The sequence below is a fragment of the Haliotis rubra genome, unplaced genomic scaffold, assembly GCF_003918875.1.
Source record: "Haliotis rubra isolate DU_JTF1 unplaced genomic scaffold, ASM391887v1 Scf99, whole genome shotgun sequence".
Taxonomy (NCBI): domain Eukaryota; kingdom Metazoa; phylum Mollusca; class Gastropoda; order Lepetellida; family Haliotidae; genus Haliotis; species Haliotis rubra.
In genome coordinates, this window is record NW_025767734.1 from 753,120 (window position 1) to 772,132 (window position 19,013).

General features: G+C 40.9%; 1 protein-coding gene and 1 long non-coding RNA gene across 6 annotated transcripts in view; one reads left to right on the plus strand and one right to left on the minus strand.

Annotated features, from left to right (window-relative positions):
• The window catches only part of LOC124265720 (CREB-regulated transcription coactivator 1-like), a 63,479-nt gene extending 46,004 nt beyond the window's left edge, over nt 1–17,475 (plus strand). For 3 of the 5 annotated variants that reach the window (XM_046700531.1, XM_046700536.1, XM_046700533.1), the window contains 4 exons: nt 760–969; nt 6,184–6,276; nt 8,779–9,067; nt 10,379–17,475. In XM_046700531.1, the coding sequence (XP_046556487.1) occupies nt 760–969; nt 6,184–6,276; nt 8,779–9,067; nt 10,379–10,602 (816 nt within the window). In that variant the 3' untranslated portion in view covers nt 10,603–17,475. The remainder of the gene's footprint in view (nt 1–759; nt 970–6,183; nt 6,277–8,778; nt 9,068–10,378) is intronic. The other 2 variants (XM_046700535.1, XM_046700534.1) reach the window with 2 other exon arrangements.
• On the minus strand, nt 3,910–5,099 carry LOC124265721. Its single transcript, XR_006895511.1, has 3 exons — nt 4,917–5,099; nt 4,431–4,541; nt 3,910–4,049 (listed from the first exon to the last, which is right to left on the minus strand). It is a non-coding gene; the product is annotated as an uncharacterized LOC124265721 (long non-coding RNA).
• Nucleotides 17,476–19,013: the final 1,538 nt, after the last annotated feature.

Sequence of the window (19,013 nt, forward strand, 5' to 3'; positions counted from 1 at the left end):
GCCTAGTTTGGTAAGGGTGGAAAGTGGACTTTTAAATTCAGTTTACTCCCTTGCCTAGGGAAGATGTGTTTTGTCAGTGCTATACCCATGCTTGTGGAAGGCCCAAAGGTGGTACATGTGTACACAGCGCATGCTTTCCTTCAACATTTTGCCTGACAAAGGGGTAATCAAAATGCTATCTTAAGTGTCATTAAACTTCATCTAGGATGGGACGTTAGCAACCCTTCGTGTACAAGAGGAAGCTAATAGGATTGTAGGTCAAGGCTTCCTGTCTTGGTGGATTCATCTAAACAACAGTCAAATTAAAAATAGAGTCACTCTTCTCAGGCCATGTCTCATTTTATGTAGAGAAGGGAGGTGTCTTATTATTTTCTGTTTTATTTGAAAGATGATCTGCAGCTTTGTAAACGCAACAAATGAAATCTGACCCTGTTCAAAGTGGCAATGAACCAACTCACTCACTGAAAGCAGAAACAGCTGTTCTTGAACTGCAGTTAATTACTAATGGAAGGCCTGGTTGCCAGACCTTTTACACATGTTTGCCATGAACCTGATATGACATTGATGAAGCAAGCTGTGACTGACTTCATTGGGTATATCCACTTGTCTCCAGTTGGCTGGGCTTTTTTTCATTTCTTTCCCAGTGATTGTTTCAAATGCTGATGATGTAGTACTGATGATTGCAATTTCTTCTGTTATTTAATGTATTTCTCCCTCATTATCATGTTTGGTATCTGTACATCCTGGTTACTCTTTCAGCCGTCTATGACGCAGTATAGAAATAATGTGTCAGAGACTGGCTGTCAATCTCCCACATCGCCGTTGTCACAACCGTCATACTCCCCCGCTCAGTCTCCAGGCCTCCCCCCAACGTCCACAATCAACAGCTCCCCTTTCGCCGAGGCATACTACCTGCAGCAGCAACAGCAGACCAATGCACTACAACAGCAGTTTGAGCAGTTCCACATGGTAGTGTACCACAGCATTCAGTCCTTGATGTGATTCAAATTACTTGTTTAAGTCAGTGAAACCTTTTTCTGATCAAATATGTTATTTTTATTTCATTACAATTAAAGCATATACAACATGACTCCACTGACATGAAAGCTGGTAATCTGGACCACATCCTTTCATGACATCATTTTCAGTTGCAAAGTCAATTGCACAGGAGTGTCTGTGTTTGAACTGATAATCCTTTTCAGTTTTTGGGTTCTGAACAAAATTTTGATGTAGAATGTATGAGAAGCAAAGTGCTGTTCCTTGTGCTCCACTTGCATATTGAATTGAGACTCTTCATGGACACTGATGATGTAGACATACATTTGTAATTGTTTGAACCACAGCAACCAAAATGGCTAGCAGCCTCCATGCTCACTGTCGGAATACTTTTGCTAATGAATGAGCAACATTGCATCTTCCACCTCTCCATGGTTGTCCACTCTTGTGTGAATCATGGGCACTGGTTTCTATTGGAGACCTCCCTGGGGATCTCCATTAGATACCTTCTTAGCAACGCCAACAAGAACCTCCATTAGATACCTTCCTGGGGACTCCATCAAGAACCTACCTGAGGACCTCCATTAGATACTATCTTAGGGACCTCATCAAGAACCTCCCTGGGCACCTCCATTAGATACCATCCTGGGGACCCCATCAAGAACCTCCCTGGGCACCTCCATTAGATACCTTCCTGGGGACCCCATCAAGAACCTCCCTGGGCACCTCCATTAGATACCTTCCTGGGGACCCCATCAAGAACCTCCCTGGGCACCTCCATTAGATACCTTCCTGGGGACTTCATCCAGAACCTCCATTAGATACCTTCCTGGCAACATCATCAAGAACCTCCTTGGGGACCTCAATCAGATACCTTCCTGAGGAACCCATTAAGAACCTCCCTGAGGACCTATGAGATATCATCCTGGGGACCCCATCAAGAACCTCCCTGAGGACCTCCATTAGATACCATCCTGGGGACCTCATCAAGAAGCTTCATTAGATACTATCCTGGGGACCCCATCAAAAACCTCCCTGAGGACCTACAGTAGATACCTTCCTGGGGACCCCATCAAGAACCTCCCTGGGCAGCTCCATTAGATACCTTCCTGGCCCCATCAAGAACCTCCCTGGGCACCTCCATAAGATACCTTCCTGGGGACCCCATCAAGAACCTCCCTGGGCACCTCCATAAGATACCTTCCTGGCCCCATCAAGAACCTCCATTAGATACCTTCCTGGGGACCCCATCAAGAACCTCCCTGGGCACCTCCATTAGATACCTTCCTGGGGACTTCATCCAGAACCTCCATTAGATACCTTCCTGGCAACATCATCAAGAACCTCCTTGGGGACCTCAATCAGATACCTTCCTGAGGAACCCATTAAGAACCTCCCTGAGGACCTATGAGATATCATCCTGGGGACCCCATCAAGAACCTCCCTGAGGACCTCCATTAGATACCATCCTGGGGACCTCATCAAGAAGCTTCATTAGATACTATCCTGGGGACCCCATCAAAAACCTCCCTGAGGACCTACAGTAGATACCTTCCTGGGGACCCCATCAAGAACCTCCCTGGGCAGCTCCATTAGATACCTTCCTGGCCCCATCAAGAACCTCCCTGGGCACCTCCATAAGATACCTTCCTGGGGACCCCATCAAGAACCTCCCTGGGCACCTCCATAAGATACCTTCCTGGCCCCATCAAGAACCTCCATTAGATACCTTCCTGGGGACCCCATCAAGAACCTCCCTGAGCACCTCCATTAGATACCATCCTGGGGACCCCATTAAAAACCTCCCTGAGGACCTCTATCAGATACCTTCCTGGGGACCCCATCAAGAACCTCCACTAGATACCATCCTGGGGACCCCATCAAGAACCTCCATTAGATACCTTCCTGGGGACCCCATCAAGAACCTCCCTGAGCACCTCCATTAGATACCATCCTGGGGACCCCATTAAAAACCTCCCTGAGGACCTCTATCAGATACCTTCCTGGGGACCCCATCAAGAACCTCCATTAGATACCATCCTGGGGACCCCATCAAGAACCTCCATTAGATACCATCCTGGGGACCCCATCAAGAACCTCCATTAGATACCATCCTGGGGACCCCATCAAGAACCTCCATTAGATACCATCCTGGGGACCCCATTAAAAACCTCCCTGAGGACCTCTATTAGATACCTTCCTGTGGACCCCGATCAAGAACCTCCATTAGATACCATCCTGGGGACCCCATCAAGAACCTCCATTAGATATCTCCCAGGGGACCCCATCAAGAACCTTCATTAGATACCATCCCAGGGGACCTTCCATCTGTGGACCCCATCAAGAACCTCCATTAGATACCATCCTGGGGACCCCATCAAGAACCTCTATTAGATATCTCACAGGGGACCCCATCAAGAACCCCCATTAGATACCATCCTGGGGACCCCATTAAAAACCTCCCTGAGGACTTCTATTAGATACCTTCCTGTGGACCCCATCAAGAACCTCCATTAGATACCATCCTGGGGACCCCATCAAGAACCTCCATTAGATACCATCCTGGGGACCCCATCAAGAACCTCAATTAGATATCTCCCAGGGGACCCCATCAAGAACCTCAATTAGATATCTCCCAGGGGACCCTATCAAGAACCTCCATTAGATAAGATCCTGGGGACCTCAGCCAGAACCTCCATTTGATACCACCATGGGGACATTATCAAGAACCTCCATTTGATACTTACCTGGGGACCCCATCAAGAACCTCCATTTGATACCATCCAAGGGACACCATCGAGAACCTGCATTAGATACCTTCCTGGGGCATACCATCCTGGGGACTCCATCAAGATCCTCCCTGAGAACCTCCATTAGAAACCATCCTTTGGACCCCATCAAGAACCTCCATTAGATACCTCCCTGGGTACCCCATCAAGAACCTCCATTGAGACCTCATCCAGACCCTCCATTAGATCCCTTCCTGGGGACCCCATCAAGACTCTCCATTAGATACCTTCCTGGGGACCCCATCAAGACCCTCCATTTGATACCTTCCTGGGGGACCGCCTCCGTGGTGTAGTGGTTAGAGCGTCCGCCCGGAGTGCGGAAAGTCGCGGGTTCGATCCCCGACCGTGTCATACCAAAAGACGTTAAAATATTGTACTTGTTGGTCCCTGCCTGGCGCTCGGCATTAATGGGTACAACAAGGACTGGTTGGCTCGGGAGTCAGTATAATGTGTCTGAGTGGGGTATTTCTGCGTCACTGCGGCATGGTATCTCAGTGGGCTAGCACTATAAAACCAGCTTCAGTCTGGGCTAGTACAAGCAGCCGCACATACATATACATACGCATGCACGTCGTCATATGAGCAAAATATTCTCAAGCATGACGTTAAACCCAATTCCACCACCCCCACCACCACCACCACCACCATCCTGGGGACCCCATCCAGACCCTCCATTAGATACCTTCCTGGGGACCCCATCAAGACCCTCCATTATATACCTTCCTGGGGACCCCATCAAGACTCTCCATTTGATACCTTCATGGGGACCCCATCCAGATTTGATACCTTCCTGGGGACCCCATCCAGACTCTCCATTAGATACCTTCATGGGGACCCCAAGACCCTCCAAGACTTCCTCCATTAGATACCTTCCTGGGGACCCCATCAAGAACCTCCATTACCATCCTGGGGACCCCTCAAGAATCCATTAGATACCATCCTGGGGACCCCATTAAAACCTCCTGAGGACCTCTATCAGATACCTTCCTGGGGACCCCATCCAGACCCTCCATTAGATACCTTCCTGGGGACCCCATGAAGACATTCCATTAGATACCTTCCTGGGGACCCCATCAAGACTCTCCATTAGATACCTTCATGGGGACCCCATCCAGACCCTCCATTAGATACCTTCCTGGGGACCCCATCAAGACTCTCCATTAGATACCTTCATGGGGACCTCATCAAGACTCTCCATTAGATACCTTCCTGGGGACCCCATCAAGACCCTCCATTAGATACCTTCCTGGGGACCCCATCCAGACCCTCCATTAGATACCTTCCTGGGGACCCCATCAAGACTCTCCATTAGATTCCTCCTGGGGACCTCATCAAGACTCTCCATTAGATACCTTCCTGGGGACCTCATCAAGACTCTCCATTAGATACCTTCCTGGGGACCCCATCCAGACATTCCATTAGATACCTTCCTGGGGACCCCATCCAGACATTCCATTAGATACCTTCCTGGGGACCCCATCCAGACCCTCCATTAGATACCTTCCTGGGTACCTCATCAAAAACCTTCCTGGGGACTTCCATTGGAATCCAGGGACCTCCATTACATCATTCTACTGATAATGAATCCCCACAGGATGATTAAGTAAGAATCATGCATTTGATATTGAACTCGAACCATGCCTGAACTACTTTATCATCTTCTATCCAAATCAGAATCAGGCTGTAGATTAGCTTAGTTGATATCTATTCATCATGCCTCAAACCAATGTTCTATTCCACGTGTGGTTTGTTTGCTCCTGATGTCGCTGGTGGGCAAGAGGAACATGTTAAATTGCATGCATTTTAAGTCATGAGGCAAAGATTGCTTGATAGAATTCTCATAGTATGAAGTTCTGTTTGACAATGTAAGTGTTTTCATATGACTTTATTTCTGATATGGCTGCACGGTAGTCTGATTTATACTTGTTAGATTGAGGACTTACTGTGTTTGCATGTCTTTGTGCATATGGTCAGCAACAAGTATAGTGAACACAGCATTTCAGGCATTTGCAACTCAGAATGATGTGTCTCATTCAGTTGATGTTGTGCAAACATCATGTAGGTCCTTTCGCATAAGTGAATGTTCACTATATGCAAGTCATTATGTGAACAGAAAGATTGATAGCTTGTGTCTAATAGTAATGTGCATAGTAATGTTTGAAGCCTAAAGTATCCAGAAAAGTCCTTGCTGGCATGTTAATGTATGTCTGGCTTTGACATTTTGAATTTTCACATTATTAAATAAGTTCAAATATAACTGTATAAGTTTCATTTGAATTTTCACTTATTTCAACAAACTATGAGTTTCTTGTGAGATTTTACAAAAATAACTGGAGTATTTACGTGTCTAAGAATAAGGCTCCAGACTACTCCTAATTCCATTGTGGCTAATTTTCAGGAAAGGTCAAGGTTACAAGAGAGCACAAACCATGATGGGGACCTTGGCATTATCCCTTTCTCTTCATCAGATTACAAGGCAATTTTAGATCAGGCATGTTAGATCACTTACACTTTTAACAGCTTAACTTGTTGCTCTTCCATTTAAAAAATGGTCCTGGTCACTGTCAAGATGCTTTACATACCAGAAAACACCAAAATTGTTTCAGGAATATCTATAATATTAGACCATTATAGTTCAAGAATTATTCATGAAATTCGTCACAATGATGTAAATAATGCAATTTCTAATGCATTATATTGTTTTTCTTTCTAACAAATGTCAGTTGCGTTAATAAACATGGCCAGTCACTCATGAAACACTTTGAAATATGGAATTTAAGAGATATTAGAGACTATTTGCTAAACGTTTTTTGATTGTTCAAGATTGAGACAAAGTTTTGAGAAACTGCTGGCTATATATAGTAACGAGCAGAAAAAATGCGACAAAAAACTTTATTCTATAGCCTCGATCCTACTATCAAAAAAGCCGAAATATATTGTTTCTAGCTGCCAGTAGCTTGCCTCGTTGGTATGGAATTATCTCCCTTGGGTTCAGGGATGGCTTGATCACGTGACCTCGTTGCTAACAGACGATACCGAAGCTTTGCCACGACGTTACAAAACAACAGAAATTGACTTTTGGCATATTATGAAGCAGGTATTACATCCGTAACTAGACTTGTGAAACTGACGGGACTGCATCGGGCCTCTGTTTACTGAAATTTGACGAAATTTGACGCAGGGTTAGGGACAGAGCGACAGGCTGGATCGGGGCGTTCTTGCTACTCTTGGGGCAAATGACAGACGATATGCCGCATGTATCGCGTGGCGCTGTGGCGTGCATCCAAACTGGTCTGCAAAACAGCTTGCCGTGAAGGCGTCAAGTCAAGGAACCCTAAGGTATCAGAATGGACAATCAGAAGATCTTTAAAGCAATCTGGATATGTCAAGCGAGTGCGAAGAAAGTTCCATTGATGACAACAGCACATATGAAGAAAAGGCTCGAGTGGTGCAGGGAAATGCAGGGTACAGACTTTTCAAATGTGATTTTTACGGACGAATGAAAGTTTCAGTTTTATAGGATCACAAGAAAGAGGTGGTCAAGAGGTGGACATAGCTGCAAAATGGTTCCGAAGTTCTCACCCAGTGTCATGGTTTGGGGTGGTATAGGCAAACTTCGGGGTAACGCCGCTGCTAACTATTACAGGAAGGATGGATTCACGCAAGTACTGTCAACTTATACAAGAAGGCATAGTGGAATCCCATATAGGACAGAGTGGAATAGCTTTCAAACTTTTACAGGACAATGCACCTGTACACAAGTCAAGACACACCTGTAACTGGTTTGATAGGAGTCACATGACCTTACAGAAATTTCCAGCGGCATCACCAGACCAGAACCCAATTGAAAATGTGTGGCAGATTATGAAGGACAAATTAGAAAAGTTGGAACCGAAGAGTGTCATTGAGTGGTCTAATCTCATCAGTCAAATATGGGTGGGCCTACCCCAGGACTACATAGACAATTTGACTGACAGCATGGGACGCCGTATTCAGCAGTGCATCGAGAGAAACGGTGGACTAACAGACTATTGACTTGCATAAATGTAAACTTCAATATCCAGAGTGGATGTATGAAAAATATAACTGAATTTATCAGTAAATAAATTTTGAAACTACGTCTGTGAAAAGTTACATATTTTCTGCTCGTTACTGTATATATTGTCTATTTATGGTTGAGACAACTTTAGGTGTGGACTATGTAATTGCTTCCTAGATTCCTGTCTTGCTTTCATTAATATCTATCACATGATATAGTCTCTGTCAAACACCTTCAGTCTGCTAAACTAAACTTGTCTTTAAATGAGTTTAGTTAGATCTAGTATAAGCAAACTGACTATTATCAGCTGTTTTAACATGCTTATAATGCCTTAAGCAATGCTACAATATGCTGGTTCAGACTCGTCACTGACTGATGATGTCTTATTATTTTTAGACTTGTGACAGAGCAGGGAGAATTAGATGTCAATTCAAACTTTTCTTTACATATTCCTCTATAATTAATTTGATGAAAAAATAACGAAGATATATTCATTGACATGGATTTGATGACTAGCATATTTTTTGTGCAATTGCTACCAAATTATGGGGCCAGGAAGTACATGGATGAATGTATTTATATATCTTCTATTGCACTTTCGCTCATTTCGGTCACCACCTATAGCCTGTGCTTGACAACTATGCATATTTAAGTATCGGGGTATACAAATGTCGCAAACATGGATTGCTTTTGTCATACTTTGGTAAGCTTTCCTTGGGCAAGCTCATGATAAGAATCCCATGGCTATGATAAGAATCCCATTTAAGTGTCCTGTTGTCCCTTGCTTAACTAGGAAGAGAGTAGGGGTCCAGACATTCATTTTTCAACATGAAATCATACCTGTCAGCAAATTTTCAACCCCAAACAATTCATGCATCACAGACTTTTTATTCTCTGCCAATATTTTTCTAATATTGTGAATTATGCCTTCATTCTGACGTTTTTCGTTTGCAGTTACCTGATAACACCCCTATTTCAACAATGGAGTCTGCCATGAGTGCAAGCAGCAGTGTGGCCTCCTACTCTTCAGCTATCTTCTCCCAGTCAGGCATGGACAGCCAGGACTTCCAGCAACAGCAACAGCAGCAGATCTTCCGCACCCTGGAGATGGGGCTCCAGCAGCAGCAGATGCTTGGGCAAACAGGGGTGGTGGGGAATGGTGGGGTCACTAGTCCGCAGCCGAACACACCCCAGCACTTATCTCCTTCGGCCAATAACAAAATTCCAGATATTGTTCTTACCGGTAACTTTCTTTTGCTTATTTCAAAGGTTTTTACTAAATTTGTAAACAGGGATTGCTCTTGGTCACAAAGTGCTTAGGGCTGTAAGTCTGATTTATTGCATGCCATTAAATCTATTTATGTTTAAGCTGTTTTGAATCAATCTCAAACAAGCAACTAAGACCTATTCTCTTCCCACAGAGGTTACTCGGTCATATCTTCCCACATAACCTCTGTTTTAATACGGCCATGGTGCGAGTGTTCAGGATTCGTGATTGGTTGCTTTCAGATTTAGTTGTGCAATCAGCGACGTTTCAAAAGTGATCATTCGCAAAGCCTCGGTAATTTCCGTATGCTTCTGGAAAACTAGAACCTCTTCCACTGCGCAATGCGCAAACGTTCTTCTACACAGAACTCAGTCATGTAATGGCAGATCAATGGCGTCTCCATCGCCCATGTTGACAACGGACAAGCTAGCCATTAAATGCCTTGTGTGTCACATCAACATAAGTCACTGACAGAGCAGGGATATTTGTGGCCCCACTTTCTATTGCTAGTTTCTGGTTTTCAGTTAAACATGAAATAGCAAATCTATCCTTTGCATGTTGTTCAAATAACTCCTTGGTGGGTGCCATATTGGCTCTAAGTCGATGTAACACGTGTTCTGATTGGATAAAAAGAAGGGAGATAATTCGTGTTGCGATTTTTTGCTGACAGGGGATCTTACGAGAACCGGGAAATATGGCCGTATTAGAACAGATTTTACGTGGGAAGATATGACTTGAGTAACCTCTGTGGCAAGAGAATGACTAAGACCAGACATATTTAGATACTTTATTTTCCAGATCTATTTCCAACTTTTATCATTATTTTGTACATATTACAAAATCATGGTCAATACTGCATGGTTACACTATGAACACATAAGGCTTCTGTATGGTGCAGTGGATATTAGAAACCAATCTCAATCTCAATCTCAATCTCAATCCCCATGAACTAAGCAAATGGTTCCAGTGAGATGTAAGCCAGCTATATCCACCAAACAATCAGTACTTGCTTTACATTACACAAATGGCCAGTTCATTGCATGACCAGTGTGACTTGTAATTTCTATACTTAGTAACTATTCGACTCGTGAAATACAGATTTAATGAGGTTCCTAATTTCTTATATTTTTATTCACAATGTGTTTGGATTTGTATCCAATAATCCTTAAGTATCCTTAATGTAACGTGTTACTTAAGAAAGGAAAGTTATGATTATTAATTTTGAATCATAATTCAGCATTAAAAGATGTCTGGTTTCCAGTTTCCTAATATTTCTGTATCTTACAGGTGCTGATGACACATTGGGACGACCGACGCCAGATTTTGCCAAAGACCTTGGAAATGCTATCACAGGCATGTCAGATAGCTTTGATACAGACTTTTTCTCAACTGATGAAGCTTTTAAAGCAGGCTTAGACCCTCTAGATCTAGATGGACTTCAGATGTTAACCGACCCAAATATGGTCACTGACCCAGCGACAGAGGACACTTTCAAACTCGACCGGTTATAAGGGAGACAACTCCATCAGAAGGAAATGCGCTGTTGACACAGGGCAGTTTTGTTTTGTTGTTTGTGATCATGTTACCTAAGCGCGGATTGCATCAGGAATCCCATTGATTTCAAGCAACTGAGTTTGCTGCCCTTTACTGGCAGGAGCTTGTACCCCGTGTTGGACGAACAGCCAAGCCTTGATTCAAGGGTTGACTAAAGAGGTCAGTGTGAGTGATTTTCCCATCTGCTGGGCTACAGTGAGTGGCTAAATAGCCATATTTGAGTGTACATATTCCTCCCACTGAAGTGACAAGCACGGACATTCCACACACAAACCTTGCCCACCGGCCCTGCCTGCCTGCCTGCCTGCCTGACTGCTTCACCTCTACACGAACAAGGAATCTTTACGCCAGGCTGAAATTATGACTACCACCCTAACAACAGATGTAAGAGGTTTGGCACCAATGAGACTGGCTCCTGTAAGATGATATACAAGTTTGTATGTGTTCTTCTTCTTGCTGTCTTGCTGGATGACTGTACCGTGGTGTTAGACTTTCTCCATCTGTTAGCATCAACCTGCATGGTTATTGTGTTGTTTTCACTCAGCCGCTGCCAGTGTCCGACCTGTTGCTGCTGTAGTCACCACACTTCTGTTAAAGCAGTACATAGCATAGACACGGGCTCTGGCCTGCACCAGGACACTCATGAGGTTCCGACTATTCCCCAGTGAGTAGAGACAAGCTTCAAGTCCAGTGAGCCTTATTGCGAATCAGTAGCCCATATACGGAAGCAGTTTTGGGTTTGGGCTCAGAAGTGCATGAAATGCTAGATATTTTTCATACGAGACAATTTCTCAGATAAAGACATAATTTTTCATCACTTATTAGAAGTTGAGGTAGCTACTAGCTCATACTGTCTGTGCCAGGATGTTGATTCATTTAAATAAGAACTGTTGTTCTTGTCATTCCATCACAGCATCCGTTACACGATGTACGATGTTCTCTCATCTTTCACCACCACTGTTCATGTTATTTCATTGCAAACATTTTTATCACAATTAACAAATTACATCTGCTTGTTGGTCTTTCTCCTTTGGTTGTTCAACATTTGCAACGATTCACTGAATTAATCATTTTAGTGATTTTTACTTTTCAAAAGTTTATTTTCTTTTGGAAGCTAGTGTTCGAAGAATTGAGGTTATACATCAAGTGCTGGGACATACCGAACAGAATGTGTACAACACAAGGCTTCTGGACATTATTATAGTTATCTGCTCTACATATCATCTGATATATATAGGCTTGTGTAGTTTTAAATTTGTTAAAATGTAAGAACATTTTAACTGAATATTGTAAAACTGTCACGTTTTTTCTTTTCAATACTGACATGTTCTTCAATTTCCACCTCGTGTAAAAGCTACTGAATTTTCTTGGGCGATGTACATTGTTTTTAACTGCTTATTTTGGGGAGCACTTTAAGGAAACATGCAGCTGGCTAACAGTTTAAAAATGATGGTGTCAAGAGGAAAGAGTTATGCAGTGCATTTTTGAAGTACATGTTATGTAACATCAATTCTTGAATTTCTTTTCAATCAAAAACAAAATATATTTGAAGTCACATGTAATTCTTGATCCTAAAAAACTTTACGGAATATCCCTTCTAACTGAAGTTGCTTAGTAGTGCATAATGCTATAGAGATAAGGTGGATGATATGGCGCATATCAACAGCATTATATCACAATGGCATACATTGTTCTCCATTGTGGAGCTATGCCCCATGTTGCCAGCAGATGTCATCTAATGGAGACCAACGTTAATGAAGTTCATGACCTACAGAGAATCTCACATGCGTCCATGTTTCCCAGTCTTACTATACTAGATATCAAAAAGTACTGGAAAGCAAGGTCATCCTTCAACCCTTTCAGTTTGTAAACTGTGATAACCAGCATCTTAATTGTAAAATGTACAGCTAACCAGCTTCAGTAGCAGAGGGAGAAGTGATGTCATTTGATTTTAATGTCATAGTAAGAAATGACATCACAGTGGTCTGTAAGGCAATATGGAAGCCAGTTTGGGATGATATAAACTATATATCCAGGAACATGTGTATTTTGATGGAAGCGTAACATGTTGCTCATGGTGTGATGTCAACAATCCAGTTTGTTCCAAAATCTTAAAAATGTCTGAAAATGTTTGAAATTCAACCAGATGATCATACCCAGGGATATTTTTAGTTTATTGACCATGACCTTGGGGACGGTGAGCTATGTGCGATGTATGTTCGTATGGCTGGTTTCAAATGGCAGCTCTTGGTGTTTTCTTGTGTTTCTTTATATTGTTGTGATGCTTTCATCATTCATGCCTTACGCATGCCTCAGAGCTGAATATGGTCAGAGAGTTGTCTCTTTCAACTATGTGTCTCCTGTTGCTAATTGAGTTTCATATGCTTCACTAAGCTGCCATGTGTATTTATACTATGATAGTGTAGTAGACTTCTGTTCAAAAGTGGTTTTGTGTTAATACTAACACAGAGATTTATTTCCATTTGAAAACTATTGCACCTGACATACTGTAAATGTATTACAGAACTATGGCTGTCTCATCCAGATTTGACAGCATCACTAAGTATTAGTGTCAAATAAGTAAAGTTATAAAATCTGATTAATTAAGAATTGTGAATGTGTATATGTGCAGCTGAGTGAACAATGCTGAGCCATGGCATAATATTTCATATCATCAGTCACAATCATGAACAGACATTTATATCCCAGATTCTAGCCAAGCACCCATGTACATGTTCCCCTCTCAGACACAGCATCATCTTCATCATAATCATTATTATCACTGATGATCATACTCCTTCAAGTGGAATACCTTTCGTACAAAATATTCACAGTCAGTATCAGAGTGTTTTGAATTATTAATGTTCTTCAAGTATGTGTGGTCAGTGGTACAAACACTATTCACCTGTGTCCATTTCTCTGCTGTACCTTGCTAAATTCATAATGCGAGAATTTGTCTCTGATTTGTACTTAAATGTCATTGATCATGTTTTTGAACAATTCACACTTCACTTGTATACTTTTGAATAGGATATGCCAGTGTTTAGTGGTTTTGGAAAACAGTGTGTGAGAAATTGTATTTTCAAATTCTGATGAAACTTAAGTGCATATATCCATACTAAATGTATGCTTTCAGTGGAGCATAGACCTTTGGGGTACCATGTGAATTTGAGTTAAGTAAAATATAATTCATTTGAAATTAATATGTGATATATGAAAACAGGAAATTTTTCGCCAGCACTCTTTAAGCAATTACAACCTTCAAGTACACATGTTGGCAGTACAGCAGTCTTGGAGTGCCATTATAAGGCGCTGTGCTGACTCACACACTGGAACAGGAAGGCTTGTGGTTGGCTGGAATGTCCCTTAGCATGATAAGCAAGACGTCCTTCAAGTGCATTTTACTTCCCATTACAGCATAAAACGAACAATTTTCACAGGTGGCTAGCATACATTTTTCACCAAACAATGTTATTTCATAAAATTGTGCCTGAGAACCAGTTTTTATTTTCCCATCAAACATTTTCTAAAAATGCTTTTAAGAACAGGGTTCTGTATTTGTCAATTCATGTAATTATTCTACCACTTTTCCCATGTTTTTAACATTTCACTCAATTGAAAATTTCACTGTATGTATTGTTAACACCATTTAGAGTAACGTCAACATATTTGTGTCCGCTTCACCAGGATCTGCTGTTCTTTATGTGCCAAAGTCATTGAGGGCGCTCATCATACTGATTCCATGACATCCCTCACCCTTGTGCTCAACACAGCTTTCATAACCTCTCATGTTAAACAATCCTTGTATGTCTTCAGAGGAGTAGCACCCTGACTGGGAAAGGACTGCTAATCATGGCCACAGAGTTTGAGCTTATATTATTTGGGAAATTCTTACTTAATGACATTAGACATACAACACTTAAAGCATCTGTTTTGTAGTAATGTTAATTAAGTTGTTGCAGCATTTTGGCTGTCTACAAGTACTTTCAGGCTGGAGGTATTGTGTGTGTGGTTCAGCTCTGTTGAAACACGATGTACCGATGTCAGTTGTTTCTTTTCCAGTATCAAGTTTCAGTATGCCAAAATGAATCATTTTACTCTTTGTCAGTCAAACAAATTTATTTGTTGTCTCTCTTGTCACCACTATCTGTTCACTTTGATGCTTGAACATATGGCCAATTGTCCAAGTTGGTGTCTAATACTCATTTAATGAGACGAGAACAAGATGTTTAAGGCAAGACATGCTAAAGGGGGACTACTCTGTATGGAACTGAGCTAAGGCCTCTGTGAGTTTGGCATTGTTCAGTGGAAGTTTGATAATGTCATAAATGTTAATTTGGCGGACAAAGTGTTGATTAAAAACTTAAATCAAACTGACTCACTTTCAGTAGTTTAATCCCTCTTTAGAATGTAGCAAAAAATATTGATTATTGCCTTTGTGTTTTCTGCTCAGAATAACTGTTGCCCATGATTATCTTATCATCTCTGAAATGTTACTAGATTGTTTTAGCCTCTATGTATTTATTAATTGTTAATTTATTTGTTAATCTCTCAGCAGTAGCTTTTAGTTTGTTTTATGATGAAAGCTGCTTTAATAAGCAATTGTTTTGACAGATTTTTAAAGTAGATAATAACAGGTATGGATACTTAACAGGAAGATGACCCAGGAAGATGTGTGTAAATAGATTAATTCCTGAAGTTTACATAGGGTGGATAAAGTTTTGTGAGGAGTTTTGTTATAGCTGTCTTCTTAGTGACATTTTACTTACAGTATTTCAAGATGAATATACCTCCTATGGGTAGTCACAGTGATAAAGACTTCTCAGACAATAGGTGTCCTTATTCGACACAGTAACAATCATAAAGTAAACATGATTACATATTAGTATTTCATTATCTGCTTCATCAGAATGTGTAATAGGACCTACCAAGATAAGTCCAGAAATGTTCTGGTATGGAATGTCATATTGGGACATTAAGACATGTAGAAATATTCTTTGTCCCTGAAATTACAACTGTTGTCATTCCATTTTGTTGAGGGTATTGAGTGAACAAAACTTGCAGTAATATAATTTGAAACATTATATACTACGAATATTAGTATAGTAACGACCACCTGATACTTTCATGATACATTTATGACGCATTAGATATGGTAGTATGAAAGAATCTGTTGGTCTTTAACTTGTTTTAACGCAGTATATTTTACCGCATTGAAGATGCACATGATGCAGCGTTTGCCATCTGGAATAACACAAGGACCTGATCATTTATTAAACGGCTGGCTGGACTGAGATTTTCTGTGAGGACAAAATATTTTTCTAATTCTTCCTTCATATGTTACTTAGTTCATGAGTAGTTTTATCATAAAAAGAACAAAATAAATATCAATATTGTAACAGTGAAATGTCTATTTGTTACAGTTGTATACAGCCACCCAGTGTGGTGAGGTTTCTTCTGTGATTGGTCCAGCCATGTCCTGTACAGTTAACCAGTCATTGAGGGTATATGTAGGGGAGACTTCATGGTTACATGGTGACTGAAGAGAATGTTATTTTGTAAAAGGTTATTTATTGAGAACTGTTTTATTTGTTGTTTGAAATTAAGATCACCATTTCAATATTTATTAACAAGAAGAAATGTGTTTGTTCCCAGTGATGTTTGAGTACAGAGAAGGAATTTATATATATTGTAGAGATATATTTAGATTTGTTGTGATTATTCTTGTTACCAAGTCCAGCAATGGATTGATGGCTGTGTTGACTACTCTTGTCAGCTTTTGTTAAAACATTGGCAGGATCTAGTGTAGTTCTTTCAGATTCTGTATGGTGAAGTGGTCACCTGATTGAGCCATGTGCTAATTTTCGATGTTTCATGTTTTGTGGTTTGAAAGATTTAATCAGGCCTCGAAATGAACTGTAGTTATTTCTGTCTGTAGACAACATTTAGAATCATGTATCATAGTTACATGCTTTTTTCTAACTTTACTTTCACTTGAAAATTGTAATTTCCAGTTTTCGTCCATAGCACAGATTTGAAGAATTTATATGAGATGTGAATTTATTTTTCTGTTAAATGAGAAATATATTTGGGCTGGGAGAAAAGCTGAGCAAGTGCTATTAGAGTATGGAGGTGACATCTGGTGTACAGCTGGTTATTCCTGTTGCTAGTCTCACTACTAACAAAGTAAATAACAGGGTTGACATGGCAAGGGTGCATTGTTCATGCCACCATTACTGCTTCGTTGGCTTCAGGTAGGGTTTGTGTAGTCTCCTTCTTCCATGTGTAACTTCAGATGGGTTTGTGCCAACCTAACGATGTAAAGTGAATTGTGTTACATTTCTTTGGTCCATCCTGAACAGTGAAGGAGATCTCCAACTGCCTTAATTTCCACCGTTTTTTTCTAGTCAGCATCCTGTGGCACGCAGCTTCTTGCCGCGTGTACTTCCTGCAAATCATGTCATTGTATCATCAGAGTTATCCCCCTTGCATGTGTTCACACCATCCATTCAGCTGACATTCTACCACATGTTTGATATTTTCTATTTTTAAATTTGATAATTCTAGATTTGTTTACTTTGAACTTTGAAGTTCCTTGTCTCTTGAGCTGGTTTGAAAAAATATCATGTGCTACACATTCCAAACTTTCTTATGTAGATTTAACATAACTGTGGTAAAATGCTGTTCTGAATGCAGTGATTTGATTGGTTGATCATTGTCCACCATCTTCCCCACGCGTCTCATTTTCGCCTACATCGTTTCATGTCAGCATCTGGTATTGTCATGTAACCATATTCCTTTGCCATACTGAAGTAAAATTATGTACCATACTTCATTGTGTTTGTTTTCATTTTACCGCCCATGAAGCTGGGCACATACTTTGCAGTCTGTCTTCTATGTTCATTCATTTGTTAACAAAGCTGACATGACTACGTCTGTTAAGTACCATCAGGCTCAAACGGGTCCTTAGCTATTGTTTGCTTTAATAAAATGTTTCTTGCATATTCATGGGATCAAGGGGAACTGAACAAGTTCAATTCTATTCCAAAACAAACCTATTGAACCAAACATCAGTAATTTGTTTGGTTATATATTGATATGGACATTTATAATGCGCCTCCATAATCCTCGCACACATGCTCATACGCTACCATAAAACGAAAGGATAATATACAATGTAATAATATCCATGGTGGGTTTGAAGAGTTAGTAATAGGTGCTCTTTTAAGATATGTTGTCAAGCAAGATTTGAAACTTGAGAGAATTGATAAAGATGGCTTGTAAATAATAGTCGGGACCAGACAAACCAAGCATTGATATGATTGTCATTCTTGACAGTCAGGGTACACTGACATGCAGTCATCCAAGAGACAGCCAGATCACTTGCAAACAGCAAGTTGTTGAAGACCTATTTTAAATAGGAATTTTTTAAGGAATAAATGTTGCATACAACTACTTGGTATAAGTTTATGAACTCTTTCGAGTTGTATATTTCTGCATATATCTCCAGTATTGAAAACAAAACATTAGTTGTGACCCCTATAGAACTCTGAATGTCTATTTTCATTTTGGATCAATGAAAGCAACTGTATGTGACCTGTATTGAAACACCCTTTTCAGATGTGGAGATGGACCAGTTGCCATGGTGATTTGATTTCCAGATTGAACTAGTGCCCAACTTTTGGATAGAATTTATCCCTCATTCAGTTCGGTCTATGAATACACCAAGATCTTAAATCTTTGAGCATATCTGGGACATGATTGTCCGTCATGCGCAACAAAGGGATCCTCCTGTACAGAACCTGGCCAAGATTGGCCCTTCAGAGGATCAAGAGGCTGACAGGGGGTATGAGGAGGAGAGTACTGGCTGTCATACAGTAACCTGGAGGTCGCACTCAATATTGACTTTGAATCCTGTACAACACACAAAATGGCATTTTGAATGTTCACATTCACCAATAAATTCAACATTAAACTTGTACAGACATGGTTTTGATTCCAGTGCTTTGTCTTTTTAAATGAGCAATTATCATAAAATCAACATGGATTCCAATCATTTTTAATTTTAATAATCAGAAAAACCCATCTCGTGGTGACCACAATGGAAAAACATGTCTTGTGTACGTGTTGACAACCTATCATTGCAAAAATACAGGGGGTGCTTAATTAAGTTCTTTGTGTACACATGTTTAATAACATCCCTGGCTGACATATGCAGCAAGCATGTGGTGACCATCTGATACACCTGTTGATGTATTGCACGTAAACATACTGCATTCTAATATCTCAGAAATTCTTTAAAACATTTTCCTTTGAAGTACACGGCCAATGACCTGCTCTCTGGGTAGATACTCTATCACCTACACAA